Source organism: Bacillus rossius, chromosome 1 (assembly GCF_032445375.1).
Source record: "Bacillus rossius redtenbacheri isolate Brsri chromosome 1, Brsri_v3, whole genome shotgun sequence".
NCBI lineage: Eukaryota > Metazoa > Arthropoda > Insecta > Phasmatodea > Bacillidae > Bacillus > Bacillus rossius.
Window position 1 is genome coordinate 369874675 of NC_086330.1, and position 19509 is coordinate 369894183.

Consider the following 19509-nt stretch of genomic DNA (forward strand, 5'->3'; position numbering starts at 1 on the left):
TTTTGTAATCATGTCTGGTAAAAGGAAACGTAAAGTGCTGACAAAAGCAGAGAAGTTAGAAGTTGTGGGCAGGTTAAAAAAAAAGGAGAAACTGCCGCGAAATTAGCACAGGAATATGAAATTGGAATCCATACCATGCGAGACATTAATAAAAGTGAAGAAAAACTTTTTCAGTTTGCTAGTAGATCAGACAGTGTGGCAGGGCCTTCTAAATGTAAAAGCATGAAAACATCTACCCACGCAGATGTTGACAATGATTTGTATGTTTGGTTTAGGTCGTTAAAAGGGTGGAGGGAGATGCTGAGTTGGGACTGCCGCCGCTCTCCCTCCCGTAGCAATAAAGGGGACAGGAGAAGGGTGGCGGCAACACAGTGCCAGTATTGTTTACGGTCCAATAAGCTGGGACACTGTATACAAAGCCTTTGCTTGTACTCATAGAATTCTACTGAAGAGACTCTTTTGCCAGTAAATACACCATTTTTAAGTGGTGAAACGGATTATCCGGTTTTTTTTGTGGGCATTCAATTATCCGGGCATCGGAAGGTCCCAATTAACACGGATAATCGAGAGTTTACTGTACCAAAACGTGAAATTATTAGGTTTGCACGAAAAAAACATCATAACTTACCGAAATCGTGAATTTTTCACATTTCTGATATTATTTCGCTAACCCGCTTAAAACATCTTACCGTTTACGTTTCGTTAGTATATCAACAAATTTTATGCACTCACGTGATGATAAACAATGTACCCAAAGACTAAATAAGTCAGGTAGACGGCGCACAATGGTAAGAACTAAGAAGAATACAGCACACGTGTATCGGCCATTTTGTATCGTCTCTAAGTGATCTATCGATAGTTAAGACTACACAGTTCCATATAGATGGCGTAGTGTACTAATGCCTTGATCACGACTACGAACGTACGAAGTCATTCAATTATATTTTTCGACGATTTGATATTCCTGCTCTTGCAGTATCTTTGACTCTCGTGGTACGGAAGTAAATACATAGAGTAAATAAAGTACTAGTACAGAGTGGACACTCAATGCTATTGCAGTTCTACGTTTTTTTTTATTCAGAAATGCCCTAGTTGCTATACAAAAACGCAAACTTGACAAACATTAAAACGAAGTTGCAATAGCTTAAAACCGAGATAAAGTACCTTCTGGAGTAAGACTGACGTTTCAAATTATAAGTAAATTTTAATTTAAATACAACATTGATCGTAGAAAGTACAATTTGCAGTTAATATGCTTAAAAAACTAATTTGAATAGTAGGGAAATTTGCAGCTTCAACTGAATGTTGGCGAGCTTGTGACTTTTTTCGTGCATGCATTAATATTGATAAAAATATTGATTTTTTTTCCCTTATAAGCAAATCATTTAACTAAATATCGGTAAACGTAACATAAAATGATTTAGGAGAGCAATATTTTTAAAACAATAAGTAAATTTCTTACCTTCGGGACAGTGTTTGCCTTAACCTCATTTTGGTTAAAAATGTTTTGTTTATGTATCATAACATTTGTTAAAATGCATAACATGTAACATATTTTTGGATTATATTAAATTGCTGCATTTTTTTTATGTCCAAGAAACAATTTCTGTTCTAGTAGAATCACGTTGATTGAAGTTAAGGTTAGGATTTTCGTAGGTACCTACCGAATTGCATTACAAATCGCAAACAAAACTAATGCATAAAAAAACTTGCAGAAGTATTTAATCATTAACACAGGCAATGTGTATTTCTGGCAAATTTAACTGCCTAAGATGTACAATTTTCCCACAAAAACTGAAATGAAGCTGTTACCAATGGCATCAATTCTTTATGGATTAGGTGAAAGTACAAATCATTCTCGTATCTTCACTTCTTGAACACAGGTGTATAGCAATTGTTAAGGGAAAAAAAAAACCTTAATTTCAACATAAAAATTTAAAAGACACTTCATTTTATCGCAACCCTCACCTCAGTAATTGTTCCATATCACGTATCCAAGTTTATCCCTTGATCCTGTTGGCATGATCATGTATGATTTATCCGGTGGCACATGATGCTTGCTGTTTTAATTAATGTTAAAACAGCAAGAATCATTACCACAGGATCATGCCATTAGTATCAAGGGATAGACTTGGATACGCAAGACAACATTTTTACCCACACCTCCCTCTCGACCTAAAAATAAAATTCATACAAAACATTTAGACTAATTAAAGTACATAAGTAGCAAGTTTGAGCAGAATTTGAGACTCATTGACATTTAGAACAGTACCTAGGCTTGTCCTCAACGTGCGACTACACACAGCCTAAAAAGAGGAAATTCTGTAGGGCATGAAAACAATATGCTCATCACTATTTAATTACACAAAACTTTTATTTTCTTTCATTTTAATAATTTACACATTCCTAGTTTCGTCAAGCGGAAACTTAAAGTAAAGTTAATTATTATTATCTCTTCTCTATGAAGTGTCCCCCCCCCCCCCCCCTGAGTAAATATTTGTATTGTGTATACAGACTAAGTAAAACTAGTTTTGTGGAAAAGTATGTATTGTTTAGTGTTTTTTATTGTTTTTATTATTGTGGCCGAAATATTGTGTATGTAAAAATGCCGAATAATAAACTTCAGTAAAGATAGTTTTGTGAAGTAAATATATTTTATGCAGTTGATTATTTTATTACCGTAGCGGGAATATTTTGCACGTGATTACAAAATGCCAAATAATAAACTAAGTGCTAGAGACAGGGCATTCCAGTACCAAAAAACGGCTTCTATTGTACTGATAGCCGCACGGTAATGTGCAAATTTTGTAACTGCCAAGTTGCGTGGGAAAGGAAGGATTCGGTTGACAAACACCTCAAGTCGGCCAAGCACGTGGCTGCTGAACAAGATGGATGTGTTGGTTCCAAACTACAAACTTCAATCGCAACATGCTTCAGCAGTGTTGGGAAAAAAAAGAAAACTGCAGAATACCTGGGAAAGCGAATTACAGAAACATTTCTGAAAGCAAATATACCGTTGCACAAATTAGAAAATGCCCACATGGCAGAATTCATGAATGAGTTCATTGAAGGTGAGAACCCAATCAATAAAATTATCATAGTGTAGTTTTTTCCCCCAAACAATGATGTGAGGAATTTCTTATTAATTTTGTGGCAATTCTGGTTTTGGTTAAATTGTTTTAGTAATCTCTCATGGTTAGCATATTTCATTAATCATTCTTAAATTAATGACTGTAGTTTGGTTGGAAGAAATGAATTAGGTGCCTAACTGTTATTTGTCTTTTACTGTAATGAACAAATTGGTTCAAGGTAAATATGCTATCTTAGAAAATTAAACTTTTTGTTATACCGCTGCTAACACAGGATCTAATAGAGGTGTTTTATTGCAGGTGCTCAAGACATCCCATGTGTTAAAGTCTTAAAAGAAAAGTACCTCCCAGCAGTGAAACAAGAAAGAGAGAATACACTGAGGGAGAAAATCAAGGGGAAACAAGTAGCAATACTCTGCGATGAAACAACTGACGCTAGAGGCAGCTGCATTTTTGTTGTTCTCTTCATGATAATAGAAGGCTCAGACAAGACTGAAATTATTGTTGGAAATGTTCATACGCTTGAAACTGCCAATGCGAAAAATTGTTCGAGGGAAATTTTGGATACATTGAAAATGTACAATGTAGACTTTGACAGTGTTCTAGCTCTGGTGTCAGATTCGGCAAAGTATATGGTAAAGTGTTTTGATACTTTGAAAGAAATAATGGCTGATCATGTTGTTGTCCAATGTTGGGCACATAAGCTCAACTTAGTCATAAATGAGCTTGGCAAACATTTGCCTGAACTTCAGCAGACTGTTGCTAAAGTGAAATCATCTTTTTTGAACACGCGCAAGAGGAAGCATTTGTTTCGACAGTTTCTAGATGAGAGGTATCCAGGCCAAGGCATCCCACTTCTTCCCATGCCTGTGCTCACTAGATGGTCGTCCTGGTACGTATCTGTGTGCTACCTTGCTGACAACTTCGACGCTGTTGTTGAGTTTCTAACAAGCAGTGAAATAGTCGGTATCAACAATGCTGGTGTAGAATTCTTTGCAACAGCATCAGCAGGAGATCTTCAAAGTGTGAAGATTCAGGCAGTTTTTGTGAAAGAGACATGTAAGGATGCAACTGAACTGATAAAAAAGCTAGAGGGTTCTAATTACCCTTGTAGTCACCTGCTGGTTGGTGAACTCCGTAAAGTGGAGCAAGTTCTGCAGCTCTCTTCTACTGGAAGCTTACCACAAGAAACAAAAGTAATTTTGAACTCTTGTGAAAAAACTGTCACCAAAGCAAAAATTACATCAGCATTAGCTAGAGCTGCTTCACATTCTCATACAAAACTTATTTCATTAAAGGCAAGTGATCCAGCTCATTATTTATATGAGCAACTAAGTGTTTTCGATCCTTCAAAAATTTTGCTGACAAATGTAACACCTGATCTAAGCAAGAAATTACAGAAACTGGTTTTGTTGGCAAACCTTGGTGAAAGTACAGTACTTCAAGGTTACAAAGAATTACAGTTTCTTGTCAAGAAAAAATTGAGTGAAAGTGCAACTGTTGACATTGTTTCTGTTCTTATGGCTGTGTCAGTTAACAACTCTGACTTTGCTCGTGCTTCCTTGCAGTCAATTTGGTTGCCATGTGCAAATGTAGACTGTGAGAGATTCTTCTCTAACTACAAAAATATTCTCAGCCATCAACGCCACCGCTTAAAACAAGACAACTTGGAATTGTTTAGTGAAATTTATTTTGAGACCTAGTCCTTGATAATCAAGTCTTAAGTTTGGAAGAAATTGTTCCTGCTAATGATTATGCTTTTAACATTAAATTTTTGTAAATAAGATATTTCATTGCTTAGCTTCTGTTTTTGTTATTAACTTTTCACATATTTTATAGGATTATAGCAAATAGTGCTCTGATAACTTAATGTAGTGCATATAATGTTAAAATAAAGAAAACATTTGTTTATAATCACTGGTAAAAGTCATTAAACATCTTTTTGAAAACACCGATTTTTGTGTCGGAAAGTACCAACTTTTTGATTTGAAAGCACCACTTTTTGCCTCTTGAAAACACCGAAAAATTCCTATCCCTATGAATAAACTTTACCAAACAGGCTTCTCTGACTGTTACATAAAGCTAATTACCCTATACTTAACTAACAGGACATTTAGTCTCCACAGAGGGCTCTAAATCAAACCTAAAACCAGTAAAAGCAGGTGTGCCGCAAGGCAGCATGTTAGGCCCTGTACTATATTTAATATTCATGTAAGCTAACTGCCTAAACAGCGCATCACCTTGTAAAACTGGGCTGCTACGTGGACCACAGTCCTGTATAGTAAGTCAGACAACCTGCGCTAACTGCGATGCAGGATTGTCAATGCGTTGTATGTTCGCAGCAAATGGGAACAGACAACGAGAGCATTGCCAAGCAGATATTCATGGAGCTGAACAACGCCTGGAGCGAGTTCGAGAACGACGCCAGTCAACAGCAGATCTTCACCGCCAACTAGTCCGCGAGTGTCGAGCGTTCCGGAGCCACCGGCTTCATCGCGAGCATTCCGAGATCTTCTTCGAATGTACATCCGACCTTGAAACTTGGCATTCCTCAGTTGCGAAGGGGGGGAGGGGGGACGCTATTCTCCAGAAAGTCGCAGGCTTCGTGTGACCCAGCCTGGCTAGAGCGTTGCAATGCCAGATCACTTCACGTAGTATTTGCAGCTGTGTGTAGTGCATGTACACATGTACAGTAGTAACCATGGTTGCGGTTGTAACGTCGTCAATGATGCCCTTGCCTGGTCGCTTGTAACCTCCTTGTAAAAGTCTTTAAAACCACGTGTACAGAAGTTATGACAAATTCATTATTGAACTCGTGTGTATATTGAGAGATGGGATTGTAAAGAAAGTAAATAGTCTACATGTACAGTGTAAAAATGACAATGTAATTAGTTTAAGCATTTCTAATAGCTTTAATTTATTTCATGTAGCAATTTATTTTGATGGTCATTGTCTGTTTTTGGCAGTGAATTTTTTTGTGTTGCTCACTGTGTGTATTATCATTTTTGATGATGATTTATTGTGGATTTGGCTATTTATCTTTTTATAAAAGATACCAACCACGTAGTTACGTAACTATACTTGTGTTGAGTTCCATGCCCACTATGTAATTGGGTGTTTGTATATATATTGTGTATATTTAGTCTTAAGTCGTGAGTGGGGACAGTTTTCTGTAAGATACAATCCTGGTACTTTATTTTTATATTGTGTCATTTTGTTGTTTAGAATTTATGTAGTTCCATATTTTACTATTTACAATTCAGAGATTTTTTTGAACTTTGAAATTATATTTCTTTGAGTCATATTCATAATGTTGACTTGCAAATGTTTGCCTCGTTGCTTGTATTGTACCCTTGTAAATTTTTCTTGATTATTTCTAACGTTGTGCATAGTTCTAAAATGTACTATTTCTATATTTCTATTCCACGCTTCCATCATTTCAGTTTTCTGTCTTGGCATATGTTTAATTGCAAAAGTGGGTTGTAGTGAATTTGCTGCTCTAATTTCATGCTGTACAGTTGTTAGTAAATATGTTCATAGCAGTTAACGATGATATGGTTTTAAAAATTTAAGTTGTAATTTTGCAATGATTTAAATGTTATACCATATTATTATAAACTATCATCTGAGTCAACTGACGACCATTCAAAATAATTTGAAAAATAGTTACAGTTGATGGAAGAGTGCAGTGTAATTCATTTTGCGAGAAACATTTAATCACAGATTTTTGTAAGTGTCCTTGTTTTATTAATTTTTTTTTTTTTGTGAAATAATATCTTTTGTAGATTAGCTTCTTGAAGTCAGAGCGCTTTTTTTTTCTCGAAGCAGTCGTTACATTGTCCTTGTATTTGCCAAGTACTATAGTTGAAGCTTTATTGTGTGGTTTGTATAACTCAATCGTGCAGTGGTTCTCAGTTAAATACTAAATAGCTAGTGTTGCTTGTGGACTCGTCCAGTACAGGTATGTTCTGTTAAAATTCTTTTTTAAACATTTCTGTGATGTGTAATGTTAAGACCTGTGCGAATATAAATTTTTTAGTTCAAATCAAATACTAGTACGAATATCAAATTATTTGCAAATACGAAAATAAGTTAGTCAGCTACAATAATTATATGAATAATGTTTGTTAAAATATGTTAAATAAGAATTTTTTTTAATTGTGCAGCTAACCTTACCTAACCTTACCTAACCTAAAAACCAAACCAACTCTCATTTATCCAGAAAATTTTCGCGAACCACAAATTACAGAGAAATCCATTGCAATCTATTTTGAAGAAGTTAATTTTTTTTTTTAAATCTTGTATTCCCAAAATTAGGGATTGAATATTATAATATTTACATTTAAACCATAGTTATTCATGAGTTTCCTTTTTTAATGGCAGCCAGGTAACTTGTATTTTAGTTCAGCAATATGTATTATAAACACAATTTTTGCTATTTTCATCTGGAATCTTTAACCATTATTTACGTTATTTCTATTATTTTTTGAGCCGGAACATTTTTTTCGTTATAGATATATACTGAAAGTAAACTGCTACTGTATCACATGGTGTTAGTTCGATTGTGACTATCAATTTATTTGCTGTAGAGACTATGACGATTACTTCTTTAAATACCCATTTTGATGGAGTGTAAAGTTTGTGTTCATGTAGTCCATGGTGGAAGCAAGTAATAAAGCTACTATTTACTGATTTTCATGGATTATATATTTGCAGGTTATGATTTAATTTCCGAGATTGTCTGGTTTAAAAGCTAATTTGAATGATTATTTAACAACAAATATTGTTACTTGCATTATACTCTGTGTATTTTATATTGAACTTTTCTTTTAGAACATCGTTTTTGCTTATTTAAGCATAACCAACAAAAAGTCTCAAAATGTCTTATCAAGCCAATTTCTCAACCTAAATGTGAAGGCATAGTTAAGTATAGAAGTATAAATTCAATCAATGTTCTATAAATATTACAAAACTATTAACTCAAAGCATTGAAAAATGTATTAATATAATGGCAAAATATTTTTCAAGCAGGAGACAATTTTCCTGTATTGTTGGCTAATTTAAACAAATGTGTCAATGTCATTGGAGTTTTCAAAGATTTAACATTGATGTATGACATAAAAGAGGAATTGAACAAAATCCCTTGAAAGTTTGTCAAAACAAAAACCAAAATTATTATTTTACATTTTGAAATGCAGAAATTAGCATTATGTATAGCAATTGCTATTTTTTCATGTCTGTATTTATCGGTCTAGATTGGCTGTGTTGGTTAGGGATACAAAGTGGTGTTCCTAGATGCTTGGGTAAGGTAGCGAATAAGCACTGCCTTTTTGGGATACAACCGTAACGTAACTCGTGGGCCGTATTCCAGAATGTGTCCAAACCAAATCCCAGTAAGGTAACAGATAGGCAACCGTTTTAATAAACAGTGTCCTTAGCGAGGCTAGAAACTAGTTCCAACAGAAACTGGTTCTAGTAGAAGTTTAGCATCCATCAATACAATTATTGCTGCGGCAAAAATCCTGGAGATAATAGCACCATCGCTCAAAAATGGAACCATCTTTCTAATCTTCTGAACTATTTTTTAAGTTGGGATTTTTTCCTTGTAATGATTATTTAAGTGTACAAAATGTATTCCAGGATAGTTTCACTACCATAAAGTTTCATATGGCACATCTGAATGCTTGGTACGTCCGGTCCCCCAATGATCAGTAAAATGACTACATACAAGTTAATGGCTCCAGGCCGTCTGCGCATGCACGGAAGATGGAGAAATGGATAGGTCACAGGATAGGACACCAAAATTCGTTCCCTAAAAATAAGGGCCTAGCCATGGCCTACATAAGGGTTTGTGAATGGTTTTGTGCTCTAGGAATAAGGTTAGGGTACAGGTGTAGCATATTCAACACCTAAACCCTTATCTTTGTGTCTTGGAATACCGGCCTTAGTCACCAAACAAATTTAAATTTATCAGGTTCATCTGTGCAATATAGAGAATGACACCATGTAATGTTCTTTTTTTAACTAGTGCCAATGTTCATTGCGCTTCTACAGCGAAAGCTATCCTGGTACTTTCCTTGTATCAAAATGAAATCAAACCTAGTCATGTGAAAACTTCCTGGTGAAACTAAGGTTGATTATACCTATTAATTTGAAGTTACATTCTTGAAACACTTATGATCAAACAGCAATTATAGTCAGAATATTTTTAGTAGCCAACATGAGTAAAGATGAACATGACAAGATCTTGGCATCAATCAAGTTGAAACATCTGTAAATTGTATTTTTCTCTCTCTCACAATTTTTGGGTTGTGCAAATATTCAATAATGAGACATTTATAGCATTCATTTGCGATTTATATTTTTAAAAAAATTTTTCTTGATGTCAATGAAATGAAAATTGTTGAATAAAATGATTAATTGAGTACCTAGCAAACATTCAGTTGGGTTTATATGGAGTTACTGTACCAGTTTGGAATCCATTTTCTTTTCTAATGAAATTTTCAAATTTTTAAAGTTAAGCATTAGCTCCATCCAATTGTACAAAATTTTCTTTGAATATAAAATGACCTAAAATACAAAATAATTGAATGTGAGGCACCCTCGAACACGGAACACTCCGAACGTAATGCGGCCCAGGGACTAAAGGAGAATCTCGAGGTTAGGTCAGTCTTGGTTACAAGACAGTTTTATCACTTTCGTAAAAAAGTCAAGAAAAAATACTTGCAGTGGTTTGTGTGAAGATAAGTTGCTTTAGTTGGTGAAGTAAATAAACACACAAGCCATAAATACCATTACTTCTACACTGATGTAGATATTTGGTAATGGTGAAGTTTCTAACATCTGCCACAATTCAATCCTTGCTTTAAAGAACACAAGTTGTACACAAACTGTTACTCCATGAGCAAGTATCTTTTGATGGGGGGGGGATAACAGCTGTTTCCATACTTTATACAGTTCATTTTATTTACCAAAAGTGGTCATTTTTGTATCTTAATTTATCATACCAACCTTTGTTCAACCCTTCAGATTTCAATTTTTTTATTATTATTAATATTGTATCCAGCACAAGCACTAACTCAAAAAAATGTTTGGAAACCTGAAAACACAATTGTAAAATTTTGAAGTTATTGAAATTATGATATTATGTATGTTCTTTGTGAAATACTGAGGAAAAGCATTCTGTGCAACTACATAGTGTCTTTGTGAAAAAGTTATTTAAGTGAAAATATCAACAGGTTGTTTACACTGTAGAGAATAATTTTTGAATTTTTTAGTCAGTACCAGTTACTGTATTAAATTGCAAGAAAAATAACAGCACTTAAAAAAACTGTCTCTGAAGCAGTCAACAATAATTTATTTGTATACACACAATGCATTAAATCATGCACAAAAGAGATCAAAATGTTTTCCATTACATACTCAGTGGTGAGATTTGTTAAACAGCACTTTATTGCATGTAAATCTGTCTACCGCTTATTACAGTTCTGGCCTCTGCAGTGTAAACTACTTTTTGTTTGTGGTTTCTTTGTAAGCGACATCTTTCAGAGTGAAGTCCTTTTAGCGTTAATTACTTCACTATGTGGTTCTCCATGTACTGTAATGGAAAAATTCTGTATTCCATTTTAGCTGTTGTGCTAACTAATGTGTGTGATAACATTTCTTGACTTTGACAGTGTAATCTCATGTTTTTATTTACGTGTCCTCTCTACTTGTGTTATGTTGCAACGGATGCTACTTACGAGCAACATGGTACGTGTAAGCTGTAACTAAATGGGTCTTGGGAGTCTTCGCTGCTGTTAAATGTTATGTGAAACTTAGAACATTTGATTTATTATTTCCAGAGCATTTGAGCTTTGTATCAAGATACATTGCTTAAAAGGTATGGATATTAGGTGAAGATAGATTAATAGAAGTAGAATGTTTGAACAACAGACATGATTGGGTTCAACAACTTGTGTGATTATTTTAATAGTTAATGTGACATGTTTTGCTTGCTTGCTCCTTTGTCTGTAAGTGTCTCGCACATTGTGGCATGCTTCGTGCAAGGAGTTCTGCTCGAATCACAACCCTTCAGACAGGCTGACATCTGGTGCTACGTTCCAACCAACCGGACGCATCGGCTCTGCTATCAGCGTCTGTGTTCATTCTCTCGGACGCAGTACCTTCTTACATACTGTTTACACATTTCATTTCAACAGAGCTGAACTTATGTTGCAAATTAAAAATTAATTATTGAATAGGTATTGGTTGGTAGTTAACAAACTTTCACAAATCCACTTTTATTAATACTCAGAAACTGCTCTAAGATTTTATATCTGTCACACTGTTCAAACACCGTGCATCATTACATTTTTCTGGTAGTGCTATTCGCAAAGGAACTGTGAAGTTGATGCTACAGCCATTCCAGCATTTTGCTTATTGTGACGTGGTTTTCTCAAAATGGACATCAGTTCTCAAATTGTTGCGGATTATTTGTGTAGATATTTGAAAATGCAATATATTTAAGAGGAATAATATAGTCAAAGAGGCAAACAGTAGTTGCAACTCCATATTTACATGCTGTTCAAAATATTACTTGAGTTTGAAAATTAAATAGTTATAGTTTCAATTCATTTGTTGGCCTTGTGCTTTTTTAATTTAGTATTTTACAGTACACATGAGCAAACATCATTTTTGGAAGTTTCATTTTATTTCCAGTGTCTGAAGAGTCTAACATCATTTTATCTTTACCCAAAAATTTTCTTAATGTACAAGTAAACATACATCCATGCAACAAAAGCTAACTAAACCATAAAATTTAAATAATTTATGGTTGTAAACTAATCTAAAATTTACTTGATGTATCAAGTGTCCAAATTAACCATGTTACAGCAGTTCAGGCAATTTAGTACCTATTTAAGGCAGTTAGCTTTCTCGGTTATAGGTTGCCCTAACCGACCGAACATTAACAAATGGAAACCAATAGTTAGATATTTCAGTTTATTTCTAATTCCAACTGTCTTATGTTTCATAACTTTTTCATACATTTCCTTGTATAGCATTTTCTCAACCTCACAGTGCACTGGATGGTATTTGTTTGAAAATATTGATGTGAAAGACAGTTAAATTGTGCTTTAAAATATCTGCACTTGGCTGATCGCCGGCTAGCCGTGGCATTATGCCTCATTCTTAGAGTTTGTGGTCGTTGAGCAGTTTGTGTGTGTTCCTACATCTGCTGGCATCTGTAAACCCATCATCTCCCGTGTACATGTTCACGCAAGTGGCTGGAAAACTTGTTTTTATCTCTGGGAAGTTTGATAGTTGAAGCACCCAAGACCTGCTGATGTATTACAAACTCTTGGATATGTAAACTACGTTCTTGAATGGTATTTATCAACATATATTTATATATACATATAGCAGCTTTGCACATAGTTTTAGTATTGTATGCAATAAATTGGTTTAAGTAAATTTTTTTGTATGTCATGCCCAAAGTACTTAAATATTTGTTGTATGTATTTAGTGTATTGTTGGCTCTTTAAGAATTATTTTTATGAATGATACTATGTATGTAAAAAGCATACTTAAAAATTTGCCTGATCACGTGGTGTAAATATTCAACACAATAAACATGTACAAAGTTGGTCTTGTATTTAATTTCATTTAAACTAAAACTTCCGTAAGTCTTGTACATTGAGCCCAGCTCATTGTGCGTTCATCTAGTGTTATTTGCAATGACAAAAACTTGTGCACGTGTATAAATTGCTGCCTCAAGATGATCAAAGTTACGAAAATATATAAAAATAAACGCATTGCACTCTATAATATTACTGTTACACACACGGATGGTCTATTAAGTTGCATGTGTTTTTTTTTTTTTTTGTTCTTTTGTGATTTAGTAACTAAACTGTTGCACATATTTATGCTACTTAATGTTTCACAACTTTTATCATCATTATTTGCATAAATATTAATTTAAAATCTCTTCAATTATGCAACTGTACAAGAAAAAATCCAAACAAAATGGATGTAATATCTTAATGTGAAATGCTACATTATTTCATAAGACATGCACATGAATGAAACTTTTAGTTAAACAGTGTTTCTATTGAGGTGGTGTTGCTGAGCTGTCAGGTCAGTTTTCGTACACAAGACCAGAAGCAATTAAGGGAGATAGACCGTCAGCTAACAAAGTTAATACAAGCATCTGTGTTGAGGGACAGCCTGGAACCTGCATATCATTTTTAAAATATCTGTGAGCAACTTTTACCGAGGAGAAAGCATTGTGTGTGATCGAGGCGAAAATGAAATTGAATGAAACTACAGCTATGGAAGATGCTGAACCAACCAGTTGTGCTGTATGGGTGAGAACTATGGAGTATTTGTAAAACTAGACTACAGTACAATTTTGAACATATGTGTTACGTAAGATGTCGGATACAACACAAAATGTGAAAATGAAAAAAAAAAAGTTTTGTCTTCAATGAAAGGCCTAGAAATGTTCCAACTCCCTAGGCCCGATGATGTGCAACATACCCCACCAGTAAACTGTGATCGCATACCTGACCCTGTTTGCCGCGACCAACCGCAGACGGAAAAGGAGATTGACTCCGAGAAGATCCATTGCAAACTGGCAAGCACAACACTTGGCAGGAAGCAACTCTTGCATGCACACAGTTCCTGACAAACACAGATAGGTTATCAGTAGAGACCGGAAAAATTTGTGGGTTCAGTGACCTCTAGGATAAACTCCACGATCCTCTTATGTACTAGGACAAATTGCACCTGCTCATTGGATAATGACTCGTGACATGTGTTGCCTGGGATGCTTGTGATTTGATACTACTTTTGTTGAAGGTTTTTCACTAGCTTAAGAGTCCTTCAAGTAAATGGTGGTCCAATCACGACTCAGAATGAAGGTGAATGAGTTTGGAGTGTAGCCTACCGCGAAATGAATCCGCGAATTTTTCCGGTCTCTAGTTATCAGCTATTTGTTATTTTACACACTACTAAGAGCAATCTGTTGAGCTGAAAATAAAGTAAATGAATTACAAACTGTTGGATTTAAATTTATTAGGGGCAAACCCTTTATGAGACAGGGTTTGTTGAGTGTGAAATGGATGAGGGGGTGTGAAACGAGAGAAAAGACGCAAGGCCTTTAACCGCAGTAGTGCTTCTTTAAAACCATTTTGCACCCCAAGTTCTTAAACAAGTGCATACAAGTGGTAATGGCCATGTGAAATTTGAATACCAAAACTTGGACTGACCATATTGCATTTAAATTTAAACTGAAGTTTACTCTAATAAAAAAAAATGGCAAGAAACGACATAGTTTTGGTAGGTGGCAACCCTGTACATATGTAACCTCTCTGCAACTTTCTCAAAACTAGAAATAATATAATACAAAATGCTTGGGAATAATGTAGAAGTCTAGAAGTAAATACATACATTTCAAAATACATGCAGTTTGCTAAATAATAGCGCAAAAGACATCACTCATCTCAAAAAACTAATTCAAAGCAAAAAGTGGCTGTGAATAACCCTAATGTCTGTAGTTATTTACAATTTGTGTGTACAATGATATTGCATATTATGCAGCATTTTACAAAGTTTCATTTTACTCCATTACTTCCATTTGAACAAATGCACTAGCGTAGTGACATGCCACGAGAGGCACAGTACTTGGAGAAACACGCCAGTGTGTGGCCGTCAGTCGCAGTAGTTCTTGAGCGTGAGGCGCGGCACGATGTTCATGGACTGCAGCTCCTGGAACAGCAGCTTGCAGGCGTACGGCAGGCTGATGGTCGACACGGAGCCGCTCGAACGGCAGCCGTGACACCAGCCAGAGTACGCCAGCAGCCCGCACTTGTTGCACACGTCCACGTCGAACGCATCGCTCGAGATCATCAGCCGCTCAACCAGCATCATGCTGGCTCCGTAGCCGATCAGGCAATCGCGCTCCATCTCCCCCAGGCGCAGGCCGCCCTCCCGGCTGCGCCCCTCCGTGGGCTGGCGAGTCAGCACGGCGCGGGGTCCCCGCGACCGCGCGTGCATCTTGTCCTGCACCATGTGCTTCAGCTTCTGGTAGTAGACGGGCCCCGAGTAGATGTAGGCCTGCAGCGGCTCCCCAGTCAGGCCCGAGTAGAAGCAGTCCTTGCCCTGGTAGTTGAAGCCGTGCTTGTGCAGCTCCTCGCACACGTCCGACACCCGGGAGCCCCCGAACGCCGTGCCGTAGTGGAACTTTCCCTCCAGCAGGCCTGCCTTGCCCGCCAAGAGCTCGATGAGCTTGCCCACGGTCATGCGCGACGGGAAGCCGTGAGGGTTCATGATCATGTCGGGGCATATCCCCGAGTCGTTGAACGGCATGTCCTCCTGCTCCACGATGAGCCCCGTCACGCCCTTCTGACCGTGCCGGCTGCTGAACTTGTCTCCGATCTCCGGCCGCCGTGTCTGCCGCAGCAGCAGCTTGATGAGGGAGGCGTCCTCGTTGTTGGACGACACCATCACCTTCTCCACGTACGCGGGCACCGGGCCCTTGAACGCCACCGGCACCTCGCGGTACTCCGTCTGCGCCTGCAGAGGGTTGATGGGGTTGGACGTCACCGTCGGCATCGACTTGTTCACCATCACCTGCCTGTTCTCCACCTTCTCCCCCGGCATGGCTATGCCGTCCGTGTCCAGAATGTCGTGTTTCCACGCAGGCTTCATGGTCTGTGCGTCTATCAGCGGACCCAGAATCCTATCGAACGTCTGGTTGGCGTACTTTTTCAACGTGCATTTTGCATTCCTGTAAACGAGACATCGACCGTAACCCCTATCTATTGACGCCTTGTTTAGAATGAGGGCGTCTTCGATATCATAGCCACTGTAGCTCATTACTGCAACTGTAGCATTCTGCCCCGCAGGGAGCTTATCAAAGTTTATGAGTTCTATGGTGCGAGATTTCACCATTGGAGCTTGAGGGTACACCAAGTTGTAAAGAAGCGTATCTATTCTATTCCTCTGGTTATAGCCAATAGTGCCCATAGCTTGTTTACCCATAGCACACTGATATGTGTTCCTCGGGCTTTGGTTATGGTGAGGATAAGGAACCAAGCCAGCACACACCCCTAGAAGAGTGAACGCTTCTATCTCGAGATGTGTTGTCACAGGCTCGATTGTAGCTTCCGTCAATGCTATGTGGCTGTCGTTCTCTTCGTTCACATCGAGGTATTCTATCAAGCCATCGTTGAGGAAGTCCTGAAAGCCTCGCACGCCACGCAGCAGCTCGTCTATGTGTTGCTGTTTTACCAGTGGTCTGCCCTTGCTCACAATTATGTAAGGCCTGCACAAGCGACCACCATCCGAGCTGATGTACACGCATCTGTGTTGATGTTGCGGGTAGATGGATATGAAGCCATTTATGAACCCTCGCCGACGCATCATTCGGAAGACGTTCACCAAGCGGATGTAATCCCTGATCACCCCGAGGATGTTGCCATTCAGGAACACCAGATACACTTGTGGGCTGTTGATTTCCTCTCCGCCCAGTAAGTTCACGTCCTCAACACCGACATTGAAGGCCAGTCTGATGATCGGTGCTTCCTCCACCTCCGTGGTTATGTGCGTCATGAGCGCAAGGTTCTTCACCAGACCACAAGCTTCTCCCTCTGGAGTGTCGGAGGGGCACAGCATACCCCACTGCGACGGCTGCAACGATCTGGGCCCGGACACCTTCCTTGTCTTTTCAAACTGAGAGTTCACTCGAGTCATCATTCCCAAAGCGGAGATGTACGATAACCTGGAGAGGACTTGCGTCACACCCTGTCGCTCCATCCTGAACCGCTTGATGGTCCAGTTACCAGTGGAGATTGCGTGAATGAGTCCATTGGTGATCTGGTCTTGTCTCATGTGTTTCACCACGTCAAACTGGGCAGCTTTGATCTTCGGAATGTTCTTGTCTGCAATCATCTTTAAATCCCAGTTAAAACGCTTTAACAAATCTTCGAACATCAAAGCTAACAAAGAACCTGCCAATTCAAGTCTCTTATTTCCATAGTAATCCCTATCGTCAATTATTTTGGTATCACCTTGTGCCTGAATAACTCTCCGCACCATTAATGCCATATAGGTAGCTTTGATTTTGAAATTAAAGTTTTCCACAGGCACATGAGCTAACACAAGAGTAGCTAAAATATCTCTGGCATCATCTACTGGACTTTTCTTGGCTGCACCTGCTGTAAAGAACCTCTTGCTTTTTATTTTGGAGCTCATGTACTTAAGAGCCTGTAACTGCGTGAAAACTCCTGCCTTGTGGCATTCTTCCAGAGACGGTGCGAAACTCTGTAACACTCTGTCTTCTGTGCCCACCATCTGCACCACCTCTTGATCTGACACTACACCCATGGCTTTGAACACTATCACAACAGGCACATCATCTTGAAAAGTATTGTGCTTCAAGTAGTACTTGCCATTCTTCACGATAAGGTTTGTTCGAGACTTCTTCTCATGAGTACTACTGGTCACTTGGCACTGAATGCCACCTTTACGATCCTCCTCCACGATCATTCGATTGCGTGACAACTGCTCTTGAATCAAGATTACTTTCTCATGGCCTTTGACGATAAAGTAGCCTCCCGGGTCTAGAGGGCATTCGTTCATTTTCGCGAGTTCAAACTGCGACTTGCCTGAAAGCACACAGTTCGAGCTCTGCAACATGATGGGCATTCGACCGATCAGCAGGTCGTTGCGAACCACCCTCTGGTTTCCTCGCGTGTACTCTATGTCCACCGTTATGGGCGCCGAGTATGTCAGGTCCCTCAGGCGACACTCGTGTGGTGTGGTTGACTTAGTGATGTTGAACCCTTCTTCGACATTTGGAGTGCCAACTGACACGTTCAGGTATTTCACATAAAATAAGGGATCTGCATCACTGATAACTTTTTCGTTGGCTTTAACGATTTTCTTTATCTCTACATTGATGAAGTAATTGAAAGAATCAATATGCTGTTTGACCAAGCCTTTTACTTTCAGAAAAGCTGGAACTAACTTCCATTTTTCTTCTAAAGGCTTTATAGGTTCGGAGATTTTATTTTGACTGCAATCCCGGTCATTTAAAAACCCTTGTCCTTTCAAATCACCCATTTTTTCTCGCCTTATAACATACTGTACATCATATACTTAATTTAGTGCAATCATCGACAAGCAGTTCGGTACATACAACCTAACCTTAAAACAAACCGAAAAATATCAACATCACCACATGCACAATCAAAGATAACATAAGTTATGAGAGAACCACGAATGTAAGCAAGGTCTTAAGGCCCTGTCACACTGTCAAATATATTGTATCCAATAAATTGGACAACAAAATTTGAAGGGTGATTTTGGATGAAATACGTCTTCAAATATATTGTATTCAATATTATTTGACGAGCAATGTAAAATATATTTGAAGTCATTAAACACTATCAATTTTCTTTGAGTGAGCTCGTTTTACCAAACATTCTGTAGAGAACTGTAAATGACAGTATTTAGAATCAAAAACAAATTTTGGGTCAAGGAACGCGGGCTTTTTTAAGTAGGTTATATTCCAATTTAGGTATATTGTGATCATACACAGTTTAAAATTTACGTTTTCCAGGTGTTTGGAATGCCTGCATTAAGAGCATCAAAGTGTTTCAAAAGCTGTAGCTGTAATTGCAATTGTAGCAAGTCTCAGTAAACTAGAAGAGAGATCTAAGAAAAGGAAACGCAGATGGTGGACGAGACAGTGGATACTTTCCCGGCAAACAAATGGTGTTTTACCCCTTTTTGTCATGAACTTCGATACGAAGATGCCGATTCATTTCCGAACTATGTAATAATGGATTCTGAAAGTTTTGATCTTCTTCTTTCAATTGTGGAGTCTCGCATTGCAAAGAAGGATACTCATTTGTGCCAGTCTATACCAGCAAAGCAGAGGCTGGCAGTTACATTAAGATTTTTGGCGACAGGGGAATCATTTAAGTCCCTTATGTTCTCTACAAGTATTCCACACAACACCATCTCAAAATTTTTACCTGAAATTTGTAGTGCAATTTATAGTGCTCTTCAAAAACAATATTTAAAGGTATGTTTAGTAAGAATAAAACATATAATTAAATGTAAATCTGCAAGTAGGCATATCCCTTCTCATTCCCGCTTATTTTCTCACCCAACTAGCTGCTGTTGTATGGACACTTTCACTTGTATTTCATCAAAATTGTTCCTATACTTTAAAGTGAATGTGTTAATTTTTGCTGTGCTTAGAAATTGGCAATTTTGTTTTATTTTGAATTAAGTGTATTTACTGTTACAAACCTCAACCTGAGCCTTTAAGCTAACTTCACCTCAGTCACATTATCTCTTTAAAATAATTTTTTAACGAGATATTAGACCAGGTATGCTTGTTTCGTATAGCCTGGGAAGTATAGGCTTA

At 37.7% G+C, this 19509-nt stretch overlaps 2 protein-coding genes across 3 annotated transcripts in view; one reads left to right on the forward strand and one right to left on the reverse strand.

Annotated features, from left to right (window-relative positions):
* Window positions 1-12714, forward strand: part of LOC134528430 (cyclin-G-associated kinase) — a 68606-nt gene extending 55892 nt beyond the window's left edge. For both annotated transcript variants that reach the window (XM_063362036.1, XM_063362038.1), the window contains exon 24: window positions 5432-12714. In XM_063362036.1, coding sequence (XP_063218106.1) covers window positions 5432-5545 — 114 coding nt within the window. In that variant the 3' untranslated portion in view covers window positions 5546-12714. The remainder of the gene's footprint in view (window positions 1-5431) is intronic.
* Window positions 12715-14502: 1788 nt separating this feature from the next.
* LOC134528431 (DNA-directed RNA polymerase III subunit RPC2) lies at window positions 14503-18334 on the reverse strand. Its single transcript, XM_063362039.1, has one exon. It carries the CDS (start codon window positions 18192-18194, stop codon window positions 14781-14783), a length of 3414 nt encoding a protein of 1137 aa, XP_063218109.1. The 5' UTR covers window positions 18195-18334; the 3' UTR covers window positions 14503-14780.
* Window positions 18335-19509: the final 1175 nt, after the last annotated feature.